Source organism: Molothrus aeneus, chromosome 14, assembly GCF_037042795.1.
Source record: "Molothrus aeneus isolate 106 chromosome 14, BPBGC_Maene_1.0, whole genome shotgun sequence".
NCBI classification, from domain to species: domain Eukaryota; kingdom Metazoa; phylum Chordata; class Aves; order Passeriformes; family Icteridae; genus Molothrus; species Molothrus aeneus.
In genome coordinates, this window is record NC_089659.1 from 19,013,546 (window position 1) to 19,030,916 (window position 17,371).

The 17,371-nt window shown below is 50.0% G+C and overlaps 1 protein-coding gene across 6 annotated transcripts in view; it reads left to right on the plus strand.

Moving 5' to 3' along the window:
• Positions 1-17,371, plus strand: part of ATP11C (ATPase phospholipid transporting 11C) — a 55,677-nt gene that overhangs the window by 31,326 nt on the left and 6,980 nt on the right. For 5 of the 6 annotated variants that reach the window (XM_066559828.1, XM_066559831.1, XM_066559832.1 and 2 more), the window contains exons 12-28: positions 665-862; positions 1,731-1,892; positions 1,991-2,148; positions 3,007-3,078; positions 3,941-4,014; positions 4,696-4,799; positions 5,336-5,517; positions 6,064-6,327; positions 6,654-6,828; positions 7,460-7,562; positions 8,773-8,918; positions 9,286-9,345; positions 10,348-10,475; positions 12,854-12,989; positions 14,772-14,837; positions 15,615-15,718; positions 17,122-17,275. In XM_066559828.1, coding sequence (XP_066415925.1) covers positions 665-862; positions 1,731-1,892; positions 1,991-2,148; positions 3,007-3,078; positions 3,941-4,014; positions 4,696-4,799; positions 5,336-5,517; positions 6,064-6,327; positions 6,654-6,828; positions 7,460-7,562; positions 8,773-8,918; positions 9,286-9,345; positions 10,348-10,475; positions 12,854-12,989; positions 14,772-14,837; positions 15,615-15,718; positions 17,122-17,275 — 2,286 coding nt within the window. The remainder of the gene's footprint in view (positions 1-664; positions 863-1,730; positions 1,893-1,990; positions 2,149-3,006; positions 3,079-3,940; positions 4,015-4,695; positions 4,800-5,335; positions 5,518-6,063; positions 6,328-6,653; positions 6,829-7,459; positions 7,563-8,772; positions 8,919-9,285; positions 9,346-10,347; positions 10,476-12,853; positions 12,990-14,771; positions 14,838-15,614; positions 15,719-17,121; positions 17,276-17,371) is intronic. The other variant, XM_066559829.1, reaches the window with a different exon arrangement.

Consider the following 17,371-nt stretch of genomic DNA (forward strand, 5'->3'; position numbering starts at 1 on the left):
GTCCTGTTTGCTCACACTAAGTGCTGTTGTTTCCTTTGGTCTCTCCTGCTGTTTGTGCTTCTTTTGTGCCTCTCTCGTGCTTGTGCACAGGGGCAGAGCATACATAAATACTGTATAATACAGAAATGCAGCTGATGTAACCTGGGTCCTTATCTGAACTCGAGGTATCTTTCAGCTTTGAGTAGGTAAACTTAAATTGAGGCCATGTCAACCAGTTTGTTAAACTTGCCCAGACGTGGGCAGTCAAGCCTGAGAGAGTGAGTGTGCAGAGATCTTCACTGGATGGGTTATTGAGTTGATGGGTTATGTACAGGGATGTCACTGCACACTTGTACCCCTGCCACAGCCTGACTGCTCTCAAGCCACCTGCTCCTTTTCTCTGGTTACCTTGGGTCAGGATGAGCCTGTAGCAGTGTGTTCTTGAGAGGAATATGCTATGAAACATGGTTTTGGTCCTGTTCCTGGTAGATCTGCAGAAGACAGTGGGGTTTTCTGTGCCAAAGGAAATGGGATTTAGCCCTGCATCTCAGCTGTATTCATCTTCATGTTATTTTTCCCTATTTAACCTTTTCTGAGAAGCTGTCTAGAACCCCTGAGGTGTTGCTGCAAACTGCCCCTGTGCCCTGACAGCCACAGGCTGCATCTTCTCCTCTTTCCTGTGCAGGTCCTGCGGATGTTCACGGACTTCCTGTCGTTCATGGTCCTCTTCAATTTCATTATCCCTGTCTCCATGTACGTTACAGTGGAGATGCAGAAGTTCTTGGGCTCCTTCTTCATCTCCTGGGACAAGGAGATGTACGATGAAGAAATCCAGGAGGGAGCGTTGGTGAACACCTCGGACCTGAATGAGGAGCTGGGGCAGGTCAGAGCGTGCTGCGTTTGCATCTGTCGGGATGGGGATGTGGCTCAGGGTGCCTTCCCTGTGAGGAGCCCTTGCTGTGGCAACCCCTGGCGGTCCCCTGGGGCCAGAGCTTCCCCCAGGGCTGTGGTGGCACTTTCCATTTGATGTGATTCCACTGGCTCTGCCAGCCAGATAAGGTTATAAATAGTGCATGAAAGAGCAGGAACTGGGTCACGCCAATTGTTTCCATTTTGGGGAAGATCAGGCGCAGCGCTCTGCGTGTCAGGGTGCTTTGCTTTCGCTGCTTCAATTAAAAATTAAAAGCCCTCTGTCTCTTTGAGGATTAGTGAAAATGTCTGCCCAGTCATCTCCCTGGGCGTGCAGAGCACGTGCAGCTGGGGCACCCGGACTGCTCAGGCTTCCCTTTCTGCTCTGCAGCAGGAGAGATGAGTGCAGGGCACCTGAGTGCCTCCTGCTTTGGATTTTGCCTTAAAAACAAGAATAAAAATACACTTGGAGTAGCAATTAGCTAATTGAAATACAGCTCCAAGATGAAAATCCCCAAAGGAGGCAGCAGACCTGCAGCAGCAGTTCTGCAAACACTAGGGCTGTAGCAAAGGACCCAAGAAAGTGAATGAGGAGAAAGTGAAGGGCCTGGAGACAGATTTTAAGTCTTCAGAAGCTTCCTCCTGCCACCTGTGCAACAGGCTGAAAAACAAAGGAGCAGAGTAGCAGAGCTACAGAGGGATGCAGTGGGGCACCTGTGTGTGTTTGCAGTCGGGTTGGGATAGCCAGGGGCCCTGCACAGTGGCACAGGTGCCCTGAGATGCCCCAGGCTGTGTTCCTGGGGGCTCCTTGCCAGCCCTGAGGCAGCTGCCTGGTGTTGCAGGTGGAGTACGTGTTCACAGACAAGACAGGCACCCTGACTGAGAACAGCATGGAGTTCATCGAGTGCTGCATCGACGGGCACAAGTACAAGGACTGCATGGCAGAGGTGGATGGCTTCTCCCAGCCTGATGGACCCCTCAAGTACTATGGCAAGGCTGAGAAGGTAAGAGATGTGTGTGCTGATGGCTGTGGGGGTTTGTGGCAGCTCCTGGCTGGGTGTTCAGCTGCTAATTGAGCCCTCCCTCCCTCTGTCCTGCCCAGAGCCGTGAGGAGCTGTTCCTGAGAGCCCTGTGCCTGTGCCACACGGTTCAGATCAAGGAGGCAGACCAGGTGGATGGGCTGGTGGCACACCCAGAACGCAAATACACCTACATCTCCTCCTCCCCAGATGAAATCGCTCTGGTGAAAGGCGCAGAAAAGTAAGAATGTGAAGATGTTGGCTCTTTAATTCGCTCTCTCTGGTGGGAAGGAGAGAGGTGAGGGTGATCTGGAGGTGACAGATCCCTTTCCACAGTCTCTCTGGGAAGCATGTTGTGATAGCATTGCTGACCCTGAGCTGCAGGGGGTTTAAATGAGCTCTGTGTTAAAGGGATGCTCTGTAAAGGATCTTCCCTGAGCAGCTCCCTGGGAGCCCATGGTTTGCATGCACTGAGAGCAGTCCCAGGCTGCTGCAGTGCCCAGCTGTGGCAGAGGTTTCTTCGCTGGAGCCCACCTGGCCTTGTGCTTTAATCCCTAGAAACAGAGACCAGTTACCATGTGCACATTGCAGTGAAGCTTTTTCCATGCCATGCAGTGTAGGGTGATTACTTCTGTCAACCCCACATTTCAGTCCTGCCTGAGATGCTCGAGGGCAGGCTGGGTGGGGCTTGGAGCAGCCTGGTCTAGAGAAAGGTGTCCCTGCCCCTGGCAGGGGTTTGGCACTAGGTGGTCTCCAGCCCAAACCATTCAGTGATTGTGTGCTCTTGCCAGCCCCTAGGTTTAGCTGGAGGCTGTTGCAGCTGTGTGCACTTGCTCGTGGCTTGTAAAGCTGCCAGAGAGGCAGTGGACCATGTCCAGAGGCTCTGTGTGTCTGTGTGCTCCAGTGCCCAGGCTCTCCAGGGGATGGGAGCAGTGCCAGGACATCCTAGCAGGCTCTGCATGGAGCAAACAAACATCCAGCCCTGCTCCTTAGCTCGGGCTCTCCTCTGCAGTGCAGGGGGTGGAACGAGAACATTGTTGTGTATGATATGTGCCAATGGGTGTTTTCAATGCTCTTCTGTCCTTTTGTTTATTGACAGGTATGGTTTCACTTTTCTAGGACTTGAAAACAATTTCATGAAAATACGAAACCAAAAGAATGAAACTGAGATGTAAGTGCTGCTGGGGCTGCTGAGGAACAGGGCTGCTCTTCTGCACCACTCCCAGCCAGCTGATGGAGCTTGACCTTGCCAGGCTGACCAAAGCTGCTCCTTGGGGGCAGCCAGGCCGTGCTGACCTGCCCCAAGACTCCTGTCCCATTTACAAAGCACAGCACATCAAGGCATGGGCTAAAAGAGCCACTTGTAAAAATCCACGTGTGGTTTTCTGATGTCTAAATTCAGGTCCCTCAGGAGCCTGCAGTCCTTTCTATGAATCCTTCATCTGCACCAGCTTGTGCAGGTGGCTCCTGGGATTCATGAGGTGGCTGCTGACCTTATGGGCCGTGGCTGGGGCTCACAGCAGGACACTGAGCCTAAACTTGTGACCTGGCTCTATTCCCTGTAACCTTTTCTTCCCCTCTGAAAATAGTTAGATTTTACCCTGTGCTCACAGCTTGGTGGACATCTGTGAGTCACTCACCCAGTCCCAGCACTCCCTGAAAACTTGCCTTCACAAGCAAGTTTCACTTCTCCGCTCATGAAGAAACTTCTTATTTAACTGTAAGACTCAGTGTAGCTGCTTGTGGCATGTGGTGCCCCATTCCCTGCTGAGCCCCTGCCCAGCCTGGGGGCTCGGTGCCCTGGTGGGTACCCACACCCTCAGTCCCATGCTCAGAGCACCACAGCACTACTGCAGTTTGGGTTTTTCCCTCCGTTTTCTTGTGCAGTAGCTGTAAAACTCATTCCCAGGTGGCTGATGCCACTTGTAGGGTGTATTGATTTCTGCAGCTCATTGTTAGTGATTTTCTGTCTCAAGTAGTTATTTTTCTATTTTTCCTTCACTGAGTCAAAGCCTTTTCCCCTTTCTCTAAAGGTACCAACTGCTGCACGTGTTGAACTTCGACCCTGTCCGGCGCCGCATGAGTGTCATTGTGAGAAGCAGCACAGGTAGAGGCAGAGAGCTCCCGTGGGCTCTGACCCTGTGTGCACAGCTGTGGAGCACATCCTCCTCCTTCCTGCCACCCGCACAGCCTGAGCTCTTAGGTGTTCTAGGCTGGGCCAACTAAATTCTGTCCTGGGACTGGCTGCTGCGGAGTTCATTTTCCTTCATGGTAGCTGTTTGGGACCAGCAGCAGATGAGGGGATGAGAACAGTGACCCAAGGAGAGCTCCCTGCCTGCCTGCCTTGTTGCAGGCTGGAACAAGCACAGGGAAGACATGTGAGAATGTCCCCTGGGTGGGATGGGGTTTCATGGGAATAACAGACAACAATTCAGAGGTCACCATCCTTCTCAAGTGTCAGTCCTGCAAGGTTTGGGATGCTGCTCTTACCCTCCCTGGAAAGCTTGCTAAGGCTTACAGGATAGCTTAAGGATCCTTATTGCTTAAGGATACATTGTCCAGCCTGTTGCAGAAAACTTGCTCAGAGGCAGGCAGGGACACGCAGAGACTCAGCCAGAAGAGTTTCACAGGCTGGTCCAAGGCCATTTTTGGTAGGCAGTCGAGTTTCTGGCAGTTCCCTCTTTAGTCCTCCCAGATTTCCTCCCTCTGCATCACTTGCTTGCTGTTGGCATTGTTAACTCCTTCTGCAGCTTGTGAGTGCTATAAATTATTTATAATTTGCTTTTAGGAAAGTTGCTTCTCTTCTGCAAAGGGGCAGACTCCTCTATTTTTCCGAGGGTGCAGCAAGAAGAAATCCAGCAAACAAAAGTCCATGTGGACCGCAATGCCATGGTGAGCACACGGGTGGAATTTGGCTGGCTCCTGGGGTCAGGAAGGCCTTAATCCAAACATAGGGATCTGACCTTGCTTTGGAGTGAAGTGTTGAAAATGTGAATGTCACTTCACATTGTTTTGATGTCAGGCTTTCCTTTTCTGTTTGGTTGGCTTCCACCTTTATTTGATATACTTATATGGTCTCCATCACAGTTGTCCAAGCATCTCCCAGGCAAGTTAAAAATAGAAGTAACATCAGCAGCCTGGTCCCAGTGTGGTGGCACCCAGTGCTGCTCTCCCTGCTGGCTGCACACTCCCAGCCCTGCTTCTTCTCTTGGTTTCTTTCTGCACATAAGAAGCAGAACCACTATTACTCTGTACAAACACAGAAAATTGCTCTTTTGACACAAGCCAACAAATTATCCTTGCCCTCAGGGAGAGTACTGCCAGAAGCACTGATGGCAGACAAAAGCACCAACCACAAAGTGAGGAGCTGTAAAAAATCTGGGTTCAGGGCATTTGCCCACTTTGTTTTCTTTCCCTCCCCCTGCCAGGATGGCTACCGAACACTCTGCGTGGCCTTCAAGGAGCTGACTGAAAAGGAGTATGACAAAATTGACAGGCAGCTCAATGAGGCCAAGATGGCTCTGCAGGACAGGGAGGAGAAGATGGCCAAGGTTTTTGATGACACAGAGGCAGACATGCACCTGATTGGGGCTACTGCTGTAGAGGACAGGTAAGGAGGTGACTGCAGCACCAGCACTGTGGTGCCTGTGGTTCCTCTGTGACGTGGCCCTGTGGCCTGGACTCGCTGTGGTGGAGCTGAGCAGCCGGGGACATGCTGGCAGTGTCCAGGACAATTAATTACACCATGGCACAACCCATTTCACAGTGCCCTAGTTGCTTAAATTGGCTGGTGTAGTAGGAATTGGGATTTATTAATGAAACTACAGAAATACTTGCACTTCTGGAGAGTGAATTAAGCACACAGCATTTATTTGCACATCAAAACAAATTCAATTCCACATTCAGTCATAGTAACTGCAAGTGTAAATTAAACTCTTACTGTGAGGCCTAAGAGTCAAGAGTATAAAGCAGCGATTTCTCTTTTTGTCTGCAAATAAAAATTTGGTATTGCTGACTTGTAATCCTTATTCCTGTGGCAGTGGTCTCCCCAGCAGGGGAAAAGTCGATTCCCTTCTCTTGAGCTGGTGTTTTTGGGTGCAGAGCCAGGCTCAGGGCTGTGTGACAAGGCGGAGTGATGCTGTGCTTCTGTTCCCAGGCTGCAGGAGCAGCTGGCAGAGACCATCGAAGCCCTGCACGCAGCTGGCATGAAGGTCTGGGTGCTGACAGGAGACAAGATGGAGACGGCCAAGTCCACCTGCTACGCCTGCAGGCTGTTCCAGACCAGCACGGAGCTGCTGGAGCTGACGGCCAGGACGGTGGGCGAGAGCGACAGGAAGGAGGATCGGCTCCATGAGCTGCTGCTGGAGTACCACAAAAAGCTGATCCAGGACCTGCCCAAAGCCAGGGGTGGCCTGAAGAGGTGAGTGAGCCAGAGGACCCAGCTGTGCCCATTTCAGATGCAGAGGTAGGACCGTGCTGGGGCCCTGGGGACTGGGTGCTTTAGACACTGTGAGTGGTTCCTTTGCTTTGCTCATCATCTCTGCTATTAGTTGGCTTTGAACTTCATTGCACTGTTCCTTTAGTGAGGGCACGTGCTAAGCCTAAGCCTTTTAAAATTGCTAAGCCCAAAAACTGGGTGGGAAGATTAACCCAAAGCCAGGTTGTTTTTTTTTTCACTAAGATGATACCAGCAGCTAGGTTGAGTTAGTGTGTTGCAGTTTCAAACGTGTTCCTTGTTGTGCCCAGAAGCTGGACGTTGAGTCAGGAGTATGGACTGATCATAGATGGCTCCACGCTGTCGCTGATACTCAACCCCTCTCAGGACTGTGGCTCCAGCAATTACAAAAGCATATTCCTGCAGATCTGCTTGAAGTGCACTGCAGTGCTCTGCTGCCGGATGGCTCCTCTGCAGAAAGCACAGGTATTTATTCACCTCTCACTGTGACACAGGCTGAATTCTCCAGCTGGGACTTCACCTGAGCATCCTAACCAAGCAGGACTTCTCCAGGCTGTGTGTAAGCCTCGTCTGAGCTTCAGGGCATGATGAAAGCACACCATTCTGTCAAATCTGAATGCAAACCCTTTGTTTAATGTGCTGGCAGGAACCCATTAACCCGGGCCAATTAGAAATAAACAAAACCTCCCAGTTTGCTCCTTTTTTTTTTTTTCCTTTCCAAATTTGTCAAGTGGAGTTGGTGACTTCCTCACTGCAGCATGATGTCCCAGCCTGATAAGTGATGTGTTTCTGCTCCCTGGGATGCGTGAGAGAGCCCACCCTTGGGAGAGCAGGGTCTGGCAGAAGGGAAGAGCAGGATGTTGCTGCTGGGGTTTGTTTTTAAATCTTGTCCTTCAGCCCTGCACAGCTGGGTTGGGCTTTTGCTCTGGTCGTGACTGCACAGCAAGTAAAGAGGGCTTTTATTAACCTGAGCTCTCCAGGTGTTATATTGCTGCTGTAAAAGCCCGATTGCTTGTCCTTGGAGCAGTGGGAAGGTCTCTGGAGGCTTTTTAACAATTTTGGGTTCTGCTGCTGTCCTTTTTTTAAAATCTCTTAGATTGTGCGAATGGTGAAGAACACAAAAGGAAGCCCGATAACCCTGTCGATAGGGGATGGTGCAAATGATGTCAGCATGATTCTGGAAGCACATGTTGGAATAGGTAAGAGTCCCTGGAGCACCCATCTCACAGCCCAGACCTGTCTGCTCTGGCTGGGGCTCACTTCTGAGGTGCAGTTGGTGTTTCTGATTGCACATGGCTAAACCAGTCCCACTGAAAAATGTGAGAAGTCTGCTCTTGCTTTCCTTGGAGGCAGAGTTTAACTCCAGATTAATGCTTGGGATCACAGAATCATGGAGCAGTGTGGGTTGGAAGGGGCCTTTAAAGGGTCCAACCCCTGCAGTGAGCAGGGAGACCTTCAGCTCCCTCCAGTTCCTCAGAGCTGTGTACAGCCTGACCTTGAGTGTTCCCAGGAACGGGACACCCACAGCCTCTCTGGGCAGCCTGTGCCAATGTTTTACCATCCCCGCTGTGGAAGAGAGAGGTGAGATCATCACCTACTGCTCACCTGTGCTAGCACCATTCTCTGTGTCAGGGACACACTGCAGATGGTGTTCCAAAACTCTGTGACCAGAGCAGTGGTGGGAAGGGTTGCTTGGGGCTCAGGGAAAAGGGGCACCAGCAGCAAACAGATGGTGGTTGGTGGCAGGGCAGTGGCAGGGCCAGGCTCCAGTGCCAGCTGGTGGCAGCAGCTCAGCACAGCACCCACAGGGCTTTGTGGGGCTGGGGCCCAGGTGTGCTGTGCCTGCCCTGTCCCTGTGACTGGCAGCAGCTGGAGACTCCTCTGTCTGCAGGTGGTGTCTGAAATATGGGAGCCTCCTGTAATGCCACTGAGGAAGGGTCAGTGGGAGAGAAAGGGCACATTCTTCATTTGGGCTGTTGGAAATGCTGTGGTGCCCTCTAATGCAGGGAATCCAATGCAGTCCATCTGGATGTGGCTTTTGGGAGCAGAACAGCTCTGGGGATGTCTCAGGAGGCTGAGCAGCTGCAGGGGAATAACTGAGCTGTGTGAGATGCAGGCCAGCCCAGGGGAGCCAATTCCTTCTCTTCCATCAGGTTTGCCTAGACACCCTTCACCAGCTCTTACAGGAAATCACAGAGCAGCCTAAATATAGCTTAAAGCCTCCAGAGGCAGGTCTGAGTGTTGTGGAGCCAAAACCACACAAAGTATTCGTGTTTGGTCTCCTGGGGCTCTCAGGAGGGAAGAACAGCCTTTGTCCCTTTGAGGCGCTGAGTGATGTGAGCAAACCCAGGGGGCAGCATCCAGATCCCAGCCCTTTGGGATTAACCCTTGCCATGCTTCTGTCTGCAGGGATAAAAGGCAAAGAAGGACGCCAGGCCTCCAGAAACAGTGACTATGCTGTGCCAAAGTTTAAACATTTAAGAAAACTGCTACTAGCACATGGGCATTTATATTATGTGAGAATAGCACACCTTGTACAGTATTTCTTCTATAAGGTAAGGGGCAGTGTACAGCTGACTTCTTTGTTTATCCTGTGCATTTCTTTGGCAGTAGAATAAAATAATAAACAGGAAAAAAATGTGTGGGATATTCTGTAGCTCTGTTTTCCCTCCCTGGGACAGGCTGTGTCTGCCATGTGCCTGTCCATTGAAAACAGTGCTTCCAGGGGAATTGTGAGCATTCTGGTGTCTCCTGCAGGTACTAACTGCTCACAGATGGGTTTTGTGCTTGATTGAACAAGTGCCCTACCTTGTCTGATGTTGTAATGTCAGACACTAACGTCTGATAACAGGAAAATCTACTTGGGTGTAGACTGAGAAGTCAAGTGCTTCCCTGCTGACCATTTGTGTTTTGTTTTCCCAGAACCTTTGCTTCATTTTACCACAGTTTTTATACCAGTTCTTTTGTGGATTCTCACAGCAGGTAACTTCCACTAATTTGTCTATAAAGGCAAGATAAAAAGCAAGTGGCAGGATGAGGCCTCCTAGCAGAGACTTGGCTTTTGGCATCCTGTCCCTTCACCACCTTGCTCTAGAGGACAGTGGGAGCTGGCCTTGTTGCTCAGCACCATATCTGGAACATAATATTTTGAGGCCATAACTTTCCCATCCACCAGCTGTAAGCACAGGTGGACACCTTCCTGAAGTAGTGAGAGATGGGTTTGGCTGGTTTGTCAGTGCCTGATTTTGCTACTTCTGCTTTTCTTACAAGAACGAGTTTTGAGCAGTTTCCTGATGTTGTCTCCTCTGCTGCATTTCAGTGCATTAAAAATGTCACTCAGAAGGAAGAATGGTTCGTTCTTTTTGTCTTTTAAAAGAAGACACACAATGGGTGTTAGCAGAGCTTTGTTTAATCCAAGTAAACATCAGAGGGGCAGATCCATGTGTGAGTGGGTTCATGTGCTTGGAGACAAGAGCTTTGGCTTTCGTGTCAACTTAAGGGGCTTTTGTGTCTATTGGGGCTCAAAAGTAACAGGAAGAGTGAATGGTGAGAGAGAATTCTCTGCTTGTTTTGGCAGAAACACTCGCCTTTTTTAAAAAAAGGAGCTATAGTTCCTCTAAACCAGTCTAGTCTTTAGAGAGCCACAGGAGGCATCAGATGTATTAATAGAAATGGCAGCACAGGAGCAGCAAGAGGAAAGCTGTGATAGGGGCTGTTCAGTCCTGTTTTTCTGGGGATAAGCTGGAGATGAGACCAGCCAGTTAGAAAACTTCTGCCAGTGGGGCAGGTTCCTGGGCACTGCAGGTGCCTTGTGCCCCCTTGCACTGCACAGAGCACAGCTCCATCCAATGAGGCTGTGCTGGGTGACAAAGGAGGGGATCTGTGTGACAGAGGGTATGCAGAAGCTGGTAATTTATGGTTTCATTTCTTTGTGGAGAGGCCTTTTTCTGTCTGTCTCATGTAACCCTTTGTTCCTCCTCCAAGCCACTGTACGATGCTGCTTATCTGACCATGTACAACATCTGCTTCACATCACTGCCTATCCTGGCTTACAGCCTCCTGGAGCAGCACATCAGCATTGACACCCTGACCTCGGACCCTCAGCTCTACATGTGAGTACTGCTGGGCTGGGCAAGCCTCTGCTCACCTCTGTACCTGGGGTTTGAGTTGTCTGGGTGTAGGAGTGTAAGCAGGTGTCCCTGTCCTGGGATGGGGATCACCATAAGGGCAGAAAAAGCCATTTCTGTCCCTCTGGCTCTGCTGTTCCTGCATTCAGGCTGAGCAGCCTTGTGTTTACTGCCTATTGCTGCTTGCTTATGCTCTCTGACAGTATCTGGTCTAGCAAACTGCACTGCTGTATCTCTGTGAAGGGTAAACTGTAGGTGGGATTCATCCAGAAGAAAAATGGAGCTGTGAGTGTGGCCAGGCCATTCATTCACGTTACCTTTGAGCCAAGCACGTGATGGGGTGTGTAATGCAGGGAGGGGAGGTGCAGCCTTCAGGAGGAAAACAGATCCATTCATTTTCAGGAAGATGAATGTTTCTGAAGCCCAGCTCAGGCAGGTGGTTTCTCAGCTTGTCTCAATGGATGTGGTCCCCCAGGCTTCCCCTCCACAGGCCAGGTCCCCTTGTCAGAACCCAGGGATCTCTGTCCATCAATCCACACACTGTGTCCTGCCACGTTGCCCAGGAAAAGGACAGCTTAGACCGTCTCCCTCTGCTTTGCCTGTTGTTTTCTCTCCTTGGTTGCAGCAGGGAGATGCTCCAAACTTGCCCAGAAACAGAGATGCTTTCCATCTTCCTGCCAGCCCTGCCCACACACGTGCTTGGGGCACCCTTCAGCAAAGACTAAGGAAGATGTTTTCTGGAGGAAGCCCCTCTCCAGGCCTCCCTGTTGCCAATTCCCTGGCCTGGCAGTCAGCTCAGCCCTGGGGAAGAAGCCAGGTCAGGGCTGCTCTGGGCAGTGGCCCATGCCAGCCCTGCCACTGTGGTGTGATGCTCCTCAGCAGTGGAGGAGCTGTGTGTGGCACAGCTGTGCTCGAGCCAAGAGTGATCTCTGCAGACAGCAAAGGGAAAGGGAGTTACCAGGTGCCTGAAATACTGTGTGAACATTGCCTTAGGTATAGAAACAGCAGTGAATGCAGCAGGAGCTGTAAGGCTGGGAAGGGGCTTGGGTGATTCTGAAGCAAACACTCAGAACCATGATTGATTAGAGCTCTATATTCCCTCACTCCGTGGCAAAATGCCACGGTCTGGATATTTAAATAGCTTGGTAATTGAATATTGTGCGACAGAGAGCAGGAGCAGCAGCCCCTGTGCCTTCCCCTGGTGGGCTCTGGGGTGTGTGTGGAGGGGAACAGCCTGGTTGGGATATTCAGAGTGTGCATGTGCTGCTGCGTGCAGAGCGCCCGCTGCGCTGCTGCTGCAGGAAGTGCTGAGCTGCTGCAGTGCAGATCCTGACTCTGGAAAAAGCTGTTTACCACGAGCACTGCAGGACAGAAATGGGAATGCAAAACAGAGCAGGGAGGAAGCTGCTTCTATTTTCTGTGCTTGCAGTACCCCACGCTTCCAGTCTGGTTTATCCTTGCTGGTCTCTCAGACCCAAGTTGTGACATGTTAGAATGTGGTCACAGCATCATCCTGTGTGGGTTTCAATAGGATCTCATTTCAGAAACTGCAGTTACACGAGCCCAGCACCACACAGGTGTGCAAAGTGCATCTTGCTGAAAGTGGATGTATTGCTTTAGGATTTAAGGAGAATAATGCAGAAAAGGTGGGGACTTTACAGAAAGTAATATGAAAAAATAATGATGCAGGGAGCTGTTTTTAACTCTCTCCTGCCCTGACAGCCACCCTCCACTCCCCAGGCCCTGTGTGTGGTCCCTGCAGAGCTTTGATCATGGCCCATCCATTTGCTGCTGCTGCCTCCATGCCAGATCTCATCCTGTATTCAGCCAAGAGCCTCCTGCTACAACCCCTGTGATAAAAACACCCACCATACAACTCAGGAGGTTATTTTCAGCCTGTGCAGAAAAACACCACCTCAGGGAACAGGACTTGCAGAGCTTTTCTCAGAAAAGGACTTTGTGCTTTCAACAAAAAGAGGGAAACAGACCACGGATTTCATGCATCCCATACAGCTGCTCTTTAGCCTTACCCTGCTTTTAAAATTTAGCAGAAAATGTCAGTTACCATGGGCAGCACAGGGGCTGTAGGAGAGGTTCAGGACAGCATTGCCTCTGTTCACTTTGTGCTTTTTTCATCCAAGTTTTACTAGAGGAGAAAGACAAAACAATTCATATGCTGAACCTCTTGTGATTTCCCATGATCAGCAGCTGATATTAGAAGTGTTCTTTATGTCCTGACAGGTATTTCTGTGGTTTCCCCCCTTGGCTCCTCTGCAAGGGCTGGCTCCAAGCCCCCAGCCCTGCTGTGAGGAGCTGTGCAGCACGGCCTGTGCTGATGGTGCTGTTACTCCATCTCTTGGCAGGAAGGTGTCAGACAATGCCATGCTGCAGTGGAGGCCCTTCCTCTACTGGACCTTTCTGGGCGCCTTTGAAGGACTCGTGTTTTTCTTTGGGGTTTATTTTCTTTTCCAAAACTCGTCCTTGGAAGACAACGGAAAGGTAATGGCCCCAGAGAGAGGAAGAGGAGTGTTTGTGTTGTGTGCTGCCTCTGATGTGCTGGCAGGGAATATCTGCTTGAGCTGTGCACTATGTCTCCAGTCTTGTCCAACAGTGGAGCCTTGCTTATGGTGTGATCCTGCAGCAAATGCTTGAAATAAAACATTTCCAGATCGCCATGGAAACGGGGCAGAGCTGGTTCACTCACTAGGTAAAAGGACTGGGCTCACACACAGCTCTGTTCAACACTCTGCACAGTGCTCTCCCCTCCTGTGTGTGATCCCAGGCACTGGCCCAGGGCAGGGCAGTGTCTGTCTGTCCTTCCACCAGGGACAGCCTGGAATTGAGCACGTGCTGGGCTGGTTGTGAGCAGCTGAGTTAGCCCCCCTTGCTGAGATGGTGCTCCCTAGGGCAGCCGTGGTGCAGGGCTCCTTGTGTGCTCTGCGTGCCTGGGGCTCTGGTTTCAGCCTCTTTGCCCCAGGGAGGGCTGGGCTGGCCTTTTGCTCTCTTTTGGAGCCAGCACAAGTCCTCAGCTGCTGGTGGCAGCAGGGTGTTGTTGTCCCTGCTGCCTGCTTGCTTGTGCCTCTGCTGTGGGGATGAGCACTTGCATTGCTGTGGGAGCTGCTGGGGTTAACTTGCACAGAAAGAGGAGGAAAAAAGATGGAGGGTTTTTTTATTTTTCTTTTTTTTCTCATTTTTTCTTATTTTGCTGGTTAACTGAGTACAGAGCAAATCATTAGTGCAGGGCAGCTGCTCAGATGGCCTGAGTGGTTTCAGGACCCTTTCCCCAAGGGAATGTGCAGTGTGTTATTAGATCTTGGCTGATGGGAAACTTCTTTACACCATCACAAGTGACCCCTGAAAACACCAAAACTCTTTTTAGCGGCTAACACTTGGAGAGAAGCTGATGAAATTTCTGTATGTACATCCATACACTGCATCACTGCCAGCACTTATGGCCCCAGCTATATGCAGCCAAGCCCCTGTATTGTCAGATCAGTGCTCTTCTGTATCTGTAGCCATTCTGGCTGGATTGGAATGAAACATGAAGCACTGATGTGTTCTGCAAATGCCTTCAGAGGTCAAATCTATGTGGCACTACAATAAGATCTGTGGTTATGTCCTGTTCTGTAAACACTTATGCCTGTAAGAACTGCTACCAGCAATTGTTCATAATATCCATGTATGTTTGATTGACTCGTTTTTCACTCCTATTGACTTTAATTTTTTTGCATTTTTTGGAAACTTTTACATTTCACTTTCTGTTTTAATGTATGCATTCAGAACTTGACAGCCTTTGGTAAGCATCTCTCCCATTCATTGCCATCACTGGATTTATAGACAGTATCTGCTTTCCTTTGTGTGCATAGTCCCCAGTACCCACAAACAAACCAGCTGGGACAGCACCAGTACCCACTGGTGCCTTCTGCAAGGGGACTGCAGAGATGATGATGATGATGATGGGTGTGGCGAGAAAGCAGAAACTGAGTAAATGGCCAAGAAACCCTGAGCTGCAGGTGGTGCAGTGACTCGTGTCCTCATTGACATTGCTGTTAGTAGGAGGCTGTCCCTGTCACATCCCAGCTCTGTCACCTGTCTGTCTGTGGCACTGCATGGCTCAGGGTGGCGTGCGAGGCGCGTGCCGGGAGCTGCCGAGCGCCCGTGTCCCTGTCCCGTGGCTCTGTGGCTCTGTCCCTGCCCTCCCCTGCTCCCTGCCTGTCCCTGTCCCCGTGCTGTGCCTCCCCAGGAGGCCAGGACGCTGTGGCAGTGCCGTGTGTTTTGCAGGTGTTTGGGAACTGGACCTTTGGGACGATTGTCTTCACCGTGCTGGTGTTCACCGTCACTCTCAAGGTCAGCACCTCCCTTCCTTCTCGGGCGCTCCTTGCAGGCCTTTCCAAGGCTGGTGTGCACTGTGAAACCCTGGGCTGAATGTGCTCAAGTGTCTGAGTATTTCCCACCACACTTAAATCTTCTCCCATAGAGGCAGAACCTGCTTATGCTTTCCTTCGTGTAGTCTGTGCTCTTACAGTGTTTGTTTTGTTTAAATTATTTTTCTATTTTTCCCCTCTTTTGAGGACTGCAGTTGGTTATGGTTGACTTTTCCTCACACTTTCACCTCTTGATGTTTAGTTGCAGCAAGAGGAGAGGAGCAATAGAGAATTTGGGTTTGTCCACCTTGTTTCAGACAAGGCTGAGTGCCAAAGTGATCACAAAAGCACATGTGTCAAATAACAATAGCAAATCTATTTTGTTTCATGGAGCTTTCCAGAACAAACTGTTTGCATAAGACCTTACAAAAGGTCTTTTGTGTTTGGTTCAGGACAGTAGGTGGTGACAAGAGGCAATTACAGTCCCTGTAACCTTTAGATGTTTCTTTCCTGTAGGATCAGGCCTTGCATCAAATTTATTCCATTTAAAAGTGTCAGTTACAATTAGAACGCCACTGTTTCCCTGCTAACGTTGTGCCAGACTGTGGACATTGAAAATGTTTTTCCTGGTGCCCATATGCACAGAGGTAGCTGTTTGGAGAACCTTCAGCCTTAATGTGAAACCAGTCTGAAATGTCACATAAATACAATGCAATGCACTGTGCATCTAAAGCCTGTTTTTGTCTCTCTGTTCCCACAGCTAGCGTTAGATACCCGATTCTGGACGTGGATGAACCACTTTGTGATTTGGGGCTCCCTTGCTTTCTATGTGTTTTTCTCATTCTTTTGGGGAGGAGTCATTTGGCAAGTACCGTTCCCTTTCCCCTTTGTTAGGGCAGTGCCCGGTGCTGGCTTTGGCAGTGCAGCACCCCCTCCTCAGGGCATCCTGAGGCTGGCAGGTGCCAAGGGCTGCTCCTTCCCCTGCTGGCTGGGACAGGGCTGCCTCCCCCACAGCCCCAAAGGCAGGGCTGGAGGAGGCTGCTGCACCATGAGAGCTGTGGGAGGAGGCCTCAGCCCAGCGGAGGGAAGAGCCTCGAAGAGAGAACACCCTGGGCATCATCCAGGTGCTCGGCTTGGGCACGAGGTGTTTGCTTTTCTGCTGCTTGAGGCTCTTGTCTTTGTTGGGAGGTTCTAGAGGAAACCTTTTAGGGTCTGTTTGTGCACGTGGAGGAGAGAGACAGAAAGAACTTGAGGTGGAAAGAACCTCAGTGAAACAGAAGGAACAGGTGAGGCAGATGCAGGGAAAGGGGACCTGGTCCTCTGGGACAGAGGGAAAAATAAGCAGGAGAAAGCCAGGTCCTGGTGTTGAAATGATGGATCTGAGTAGGAGAAATTCTCATTGATGTGAGTGCACCCAGGATTGTAGGTTTCATGTGTTGCAAAAGCAGGTGACATTAGTACATTACAAACATGACAGTTTTGTATTTCCTGTGCTGCAGTCAATGTTCAGTTGACATTCACAGCACCTCTGTTTTACACCTTTGCTTTGCCATGGGATATTGGCTGGATCCCTGATCCAGCAACCTGCTAATAAGGATGTGAAACAGATTTCAGTATTTTGTGTGGGGGTCACAAGCTTTAGCTCTTCAGTTAACTCTTGCTGACCAACAGATCCAGATCTGCAATCTGGCCACATCTCTATCCTAAATGTGAATTTTCTACTGAAAACTCTTCCTACTGTTTAACTTGCATAGCTCAATATTTTTGATCTAACAGTAAGCAAAAACAGCTTTGGGATCCTTGTCATGAGTTACTGATGAGGTGTTTTTCACAAGCAGCTCTTGGTTGCTCTCCCTCATCAAGGAAAGGAGGAAGGGGCAAATAACCTGTTGTGATTGGGAGACTCTGGATTTCCCCTGTCAAAACCAAACCAGAAGCTATAGCCAAGCCTAACACTGAAATAAAATGTCCTGGGTTTTGATGAGGTGAATAATTTATCAGTGATGGTGGCTAAATTCAAACCCCTTCCCACCCTGAAAAGAAACAGCCGTGGAAGATGCAAAATGGATCATGGCACTCTTCAGAAACAGTGCAGCTGGAGGCAGGAGATGCATTAGGAGAAGGGTGGACAGTGTGTTTCTGTGCTGTATCCATCTGTCTGAAAGGGAGGCAGAACTGCTAATAGCTTTACCTGAAGTCTCCTTTGGTTCTGATCTTCTTGGAAAACCCATGTTAACCAGAATTTATTTGTGTCCTTTCTTTTTCAGGCCTTTCTTGAAGCAGCAAAGAATGTATTTTGTATTTGCTCATATGCTGACTTCTGTTTCCACATGGCTGGCAATAATTCTCCTGATCTTTATCAGCCTTTTCCCAGAAATTCTTCTAATAGTTTTAAAAAATATAAAAGAGAAAAATCATCAGGTAAGGAACGGAGGTGATGTATCACACTGTGTTTTTAGGAAGACTGTTCTTACCCTTAGGCACCAGATGAACCTTTAGCAATAGCACATACCACTC